Source organism: Atta cephalotes, assembly GCF_000143395.1.
Source record: "Atta cephalotes unplaced genomic scaffold scaffold00006, whole genome shotgun sequence".
Taxonomy (NCBI): Eukaryota; Metazoa; Arthropoda; class Insecta; order Hymenoptera; family Formicidae; genus Atta; species Atta cephalotes.
Genome location: NW_012130070.1, coordinates 4,477,152 through 4,484,089, shown reverse-complemented (window position 1 = coordinate 4,484,089; position 6,938 = coordinate 4,477,152). Strand labels below are relative to the sequence as shown.

The 6,938-nt window shown below is 26.2% G+C and overlaps 1 protein-coding gene across 1 annotated transcript in view; it reads left to right on the top strand.

The window, feature by feature from the left end:
• The window catches only part of LOC105626838 (ATP-binding cassette sub-family G member 1-like), a 22,529-nt gene that overhangs the window by 9,029 nt on the left and 6,562 nt on the right, over positions 1-6,938 (top strand). The window contains exons 2-5 of the mRNA XM_012208130.1: positions 3,697-4,004; positions 4,178-4,351; positions 4,581-4,791; positions 5,912-6,019. Coding sequence (XP_012063520.1) covers positions 3,697-4,004; positions 4,178-4,351; positions 4,581-4,791; positions 5,912-6,019 — 801 coding nt within the window. The remainder of the gene's footprint in view (positions 1-3,696; positions 4,005-4,177; positions 4,352-4,580; positions 4,792-5,911; positions 6,020-6,938) is intronic.

Genomic DNA, 6,938 nt, shown 5'->3' with positions numbered 1-6,938 from the left:
ACACACACACACACACACACACACACACACACACACACACACACACACACACACACACACACACACACACACACACACACACACACACAGAGGGTGTTTCAGAAATAAGATCGGAGCATTGGGGGCGGAGACTGGGTCAAGGGGAGTAAAAAATTAAAAATAAAAAATAAAAATTTGATACCATTTTTGAAATATTCGCTGTAGTTTTCGAATTAAAAAAGGAAATGTCTAAGCCAATGTGCGGTGAAGCCGCGCCGCGTGAATTTGTAGGTTCATACTCGATAGCGGTGGCGGCGGCGGCGCGCAAGGAGGGGAAAGATAGCTCCATCGCTTGGTAGTCTTATAGGAGGGGGAATCCTTCCCCCTCCTATTATTATTTATTAACACACTTTAAGATAGTTATCTATTAAAATAAGGATTGTATATATTAATAATTTTGAATATATTAATAATTTTGAATATAACGATTATTTATTCATTGTTATTTTAATTTTTATAATCTATTTTATTAATTTGATAACAGAATGTGTACTGGTACATTTTTATTTAATGACTTATTATGTTAATATCATTATGTTTTTATCATTATGGACTTATTGCGATTGTTATAATGGAAGAATATAACCGATAATATTATGAGAACGAAAAGCATTGCATTTTGCGGAAAATAGATAGAATAAATACTATCTACTTTTTGCGTAACTATAAATTGTATAATTTTAAACGTTTTATTAATTTTGTCAAATTTACGTTTAATTTCTTTACACTGAGGATGACACCTAATAATAGAATCGAAACGTATGTTCTAAGAATTTGAAATACATAAAAATCTGGTTTATAGCTCCTTCTTATTATTTATTGTTTATTATTGAGTCATTATAAGATTATTTTTATTTGTATATATTCTGTAATATTTGTATATATTCTTAAAATCTTTTTGAATTAATTTTGACTAGATTATGTTAATTCATAAAGAATTCAAGAAAATAAATACGAGTTCAATTAGTTGAATTAGTTCTGCTAGATGGGACGCTTAAACAAATTTCAATAATAATAAGCTATTATACATATCATAATTCTTTTGATGAAAGTAACGGAATTTTACATTGAACTATATACTATATTAAATGTACCTAATATTTAATAGCATGTACAAATAAAATTAATACATCTTTATTTATTAATTTTCTTAATATAAAAAACTAATGTTGATGTTAAGATTAGATCGCGCCTCGTAGAAAGCTCTATATATTATATTCTATAAATTATAAAATTACAAATATTTTTTAAAAGAAGTATAATATAAATTAATTAATAAAAATAATGAACTATTGAGTGAAAAAGAAATAATTTATCTTTTGTAATTTATTTTTTATCATAAAGGCGCAAATATTAGCAATTTACAATCCGTAAATATAAAATCTGTTAGATTATCATCTGATAGATTATAAAAGATACTTTTTATAGAAGATACTTCAGTTTGTATTTTCAAAATTTTATTTTTAACTTTTAATTAAGAAATATAATAAAATAATTATGGCAAACACAGTAATGGCGATCTGTTCCATATACATTGTGTTATTTTTTAGAATATTTTTCTAACCTAAGAAACGCAATATGTAACTGTCAAAAGATTATAGTTTACTTAATGAATATATTTCTTATTTTCGATTGGAATTATATAATAGATTACATTTATCTTTGTAATTTAACTTCTGCAATTATTCTGTATCATAAAATTATATATATATGATATTATGTACTAGTATACATTAAAATATAATACATAAAAATATGAAAAAAAAATATCCAATAAAAAATTTTTCATGCATGAATGTGTATAAATATGTATATACATACATAATACGCACTTCATATATAAATATCCATAAATATGTATAATTATATATGTAGTATGTCCATACATTCTATTTTCTTTAGTAAAATTACTTTTTAGTGTAATAGAAATAATAATGATAAAACATTAAAAATAATTAAAAAGGTAATTTTCGCTCTATTTTGTTTTAGAAAAAATCAAGTTTGAAGAATGATAAAAAAATTATTTAATATAATATATAGTATAATTATATGTATATAAATTTATGCATATTTATACATATTTATATATATATTTATATATATATATTTATATATATATTTATATATATATTCATATATATATTTATATATATATTTATACATATTCGTGCATAAAATTTGTATACAGATATGGAATTAAGTTAGTTGTATTCTAAAATGCATTATTCAAGAATGTCTTGAAATTTTTATTTCAAGTAATTTAGATATTAATATGCTTGCACGTAAAAGATGAGTTCGAATTCCTGATATATAATCAATCAAAAATTGATTTTTTTATATCTACAGATTTTTTTATATCTACTTGTAGTATAGCTATTTTTGCAGTGATACGATACGAATTTTTATATAGCCTCGAAATCACATTTAAAAAGTTATTGAAAAATGAATCTCAAATAGTTAAATTCGTAAGAAACTCGTGTAACAACACTGTAAATATTTATCGATATTAAAGTTTGAATCAATAAAAAAAATCTTGATTTTATATATTTTCTCGAGAATCGTCTATTAGATATGGCAATGTCACACTTTCGAGGACAAGGATGTTGTCTTTCACATTCTTGTCCTCGACAACTACTTTACACTTTTTTTGTTAAAATTGTATTTTTGATATATTTCCCTTATTAACATAATTATACGGAAATTTTTTTCTTTCGTAATAAATATCTTGACAAATAACTTGTGCCTATATATATTCGTCTGCGACGTTGTCACGATTTAATTCCTCTTATTTATTACGTGATATAGAGGTTTTCTTTTTTTTCTTAAATTAATTTATTTTATTATAATTTAATATTGTAAATATATAAAATACTTTATTTTATTATTTTTAGATTTTGCATAGCGATATATTTATTTATTTAAATACATGTTTGAGTCTGTCACTGTGTTGACTTGCATATCCAACAAACGAGAATGGATTGAAATGGATTCAGATTTTCAGAAATATTGATTCACGAATGTTAAAATGCTTTTCAATCCTGAATGCATTTATAGGATTGCATGGAACATATCTCTATGCCTTTCAATCTAAAAATAATATTAGCTTTTTCTGTGCATTGTGAATACTGTTCAATTCAAAATTTTGAATAGAAAATGCAGTTTTTCAATTCAATTGCATCCAATTGAATCTAATTGAATCCAATTGAATCCAATTAAATCCAAAAAAAGTGTTTGCTATTTAAAATACGCATTCGGATAGAAAAAAATTTCAATCCATTTTAATCCATTCTCTGAGTAGTTTGCTGAGTAGTTGAGGTATAACTATTTTAAATACATGTAAAAGTATGAACACGTGTTACATACATGTATGTTTTTATGCATTGAGATAGATTTACACACATAGGGACTTGTCGAGAAAATATAAAGCATTATATAATCTTTGTAATACAAATTGTGTGTTTTATAAAATGAAATATTTTTTTACTTAAAATAAAACCTAATAAAAAATTAATTACAATAATTATATAAGGCATTGTCTCAACAAATCTGCATGAATTCATGAATCTTAATATCTAAAACCGTAAATATATATTGTAATATATATGCGTCTTTTATGTGTAAATATATAATAGTTAAAGAAGAATGTTTACTTCGTAGAACCTGAAAAAAAAATCTTACATAATCTAACGGGGCACTTCGAACCAGGAAAAGTCACGGTGATCCTAGGTCCTTCCGGCGCGGGAAAAACTACTTTGCTGAAAATCATAGCCAAACGACTAATTAATGTTAAGGGCACCATCACCATAAATGGTGTTGAACAGAATAAAAGGATGTTTTGCAAAAAGGTGTGTTATGTGCCGCAACAATTCGATCTGTTGCCGTTCCTCACAATTAGAGAAACTCTCTATATAGCGGCACGACTGAAACTCAATGTTGATCAAAACGAACACGCGATTCATTTAGTTGTAAGTAAAATATACGAATATAAATATTATTTAATGTATATAATAATTGTATATAAATGTATATAATTAATATATTTTTATATATGTATATTGTTAATATTACCAGTATACTTTATTTGCGAGGAAAGTTATATAAATTGATGCATTGTACACATCAGATATTATTTCTTCAGGTAAACGATATTGTGAAGAGTCTTAACTTATCATATTGTTTGAACACATTGGCGAATAAATTAAGCGGTGGCGAACGGAAGAGACTTTCCATTGGCGTAGAAATGATCACTAAGCCATCTGTTCTCTTATTAGATGAGCCAACAAGCGGTCTAGATAGTGTAGCCTCTAATCAGGTACAGTGCAGATTATTAATATAGCTATCTCAATAACTTGTTAAAAGTGTTATTTTTTTTAGCATAAATTGATATCTCTTATTATATTCTGCTAAGAATTCTATACGAGCGCAGAATATTCTAATAATAGCACACAGACAAGATTACAATGTAATTAAAATGTTACAATTCACTATTTTTCATAAAAAATGTGCCTTTAATGTTGGAACAATTTGCATTTGATTTTAAGCTCATTAACATGCTGCACAATATGGCGAGTGCAAATTGCACTGTGGTTTGCGTAATACATCAACCTAGTAGTCAGATGATTTCGCTTTTTGATAACATTATGGTACTCAATCAAGGCAGATGTATGTACTGCGGTCCCAAGAGTGAGATCTTAAACACGTACAGCATTGCTGGGTTCACATGCCCCAGCTTCTATAACATAGCCGAATTTGGTAATGTTTACTCTACTGATCTGGATTAATAAAAAAATTACAAGAGAATAAAAGAATTAAAAAGGCACTGACAATATATATAATATATAATATACAATAAAATAGAGTTGTACGCATTTTTTAATATATTTTGTAACTTTAGAATTTATTTTTTATTAAATTTGCAATATAAATTGTTTAAATACATTTTATAATTACTTTAAAAAATATATATGTAGCACAATCAGTGTTGTGCAGTAGACAGATACAAGTACCTAGATACTGTAACTAGATACAAATTTACCTAAGAACTGTACCGAAGTTAACCCATACTTTTATTTTCTGATATCTGTACCTAGGTACCTTTTCTTGTGTACCGGTACCTATATTAGATATATTTTAATTTTGGATGATACTTTCCTAACAATACAACTTTGAAAAGATGGAATTACACAATGTTTGATTTCTTGAATGATAACATGTATACAGTCATGTCTGCTCTGATGTATGCTAGAAAAGCTAGAAATGATAATGACAAAGCGATTTATTCGAATTCTTTCTCCATTTGTTTATAATTTTATATTTAACAAAAGGAAATCGAACGGAAACGAAATTATATGCTGGTAATACTTTTAAAGTACATTTAAGATATCGTACTATCTGTACTTAAATATTTTATTTTTCTAGTACCTATACCTATACATCAGTATATTTTTTCCAAAGTATCTATACTTTTACCTAGGTACTGAAAATAGAGTATCTTGCACAACACTGAACAGGCTAATATTTTATTTAATTTTTAATATTTGAATAAGCATCAAAATAAGAAATATGAATACTTATATGTACAGTAACATTATTTTAATAATTTTTTAGCTTAAATTCTAGAGATCTTAAGACAAAAATATTGAATAAAAGTTTATCGGAAAAAAATATGTATTACATTGTGATAAGTATATTTTTAAATAATTGCCGAATTTTTTATTTTGTACTTTATAAATTAAAATGCTTTAAAGACATCATAAGATTTGTTGTTTGAGAAAAAACAAAGACTCTGAATGCAAAAAGTACAAGTTTCAACGCGATTAAATCTATAATTAAAAAAATAAAGAACAATTGATATTGATTCTTCTAATTGCAGTACTTGAGGTAATAACCGAGCAGAGAGGTGGGGATTTGGAAAATCTATACAAGATCTGTCGCGATGAATACGAAAAGATAAGATTACACAATAAACACAATGAAAATGGTAAATATATTATGTATTTATTACTTAAATCTTAAACGTTTTATTCTTAATTATCTCGATTATGTCAATATAATAATCCATTAATAATTCATTAATAATTATAATTTTAGTACAATTTATACAATAATTTTTCATCTTGTTTAGCGATGATTGAATGGCAAAAGTATTAATGTCTTACCTGTCGAATATTTACTGCATTTTTTTACAAAAGCATGAATCTTTTAATAGAGGAATATAATGAGAATCGTTTAAAAAGTTTTAAGTCTAATATAAGATTTTTATAGCTGCACTCTTTGAACTGATGCACATGGCGCAATAAGTTGAAGTAAAACAAACGTATATTTGTTTCACTTCAACCAGAGAGAAATCTCTCTGCTTATTGGACTGTGCATCAATTCAGCGAGTGCAGCTATAAAAAACAGACCTATAGAAACAAGTATTTTTTCGGTCAAATTCAGTTTTATTTTTCAATATAGTAATTCTTCTTTTAAATTTTTGATAAGGTTTTTTTCGATGTTCCTACTCTTTTTAACCTATTCAAATAATTAGTATCTTGCTCTGTAAAATAGGCTTCTACGGATGCAATGATCTACTTTTTCGGTGAAAATCTCTAGCCTCTGAGCCAAACTTTGAGCTTAGAAAACAGAAAAAAGTCGCTGGGGACTAAATGTTGAATACGGTGGATGGTCAATTCGAATCGCAATTCATAAATTTTGCCATAGCAATCGAAATGCGAGATGATTATCTCGATGAAACAGCACTCTTTTCTTCTTCAAATGCGATCATTTTTTTGCAATTTCTAGCTTTAACTTGTCAATTAATGATACATAATATATATATATATATATATATATATATATATATATATATATATATACTACTACTAACTTAGACTAACCAACCTACCGTACGTACGTTG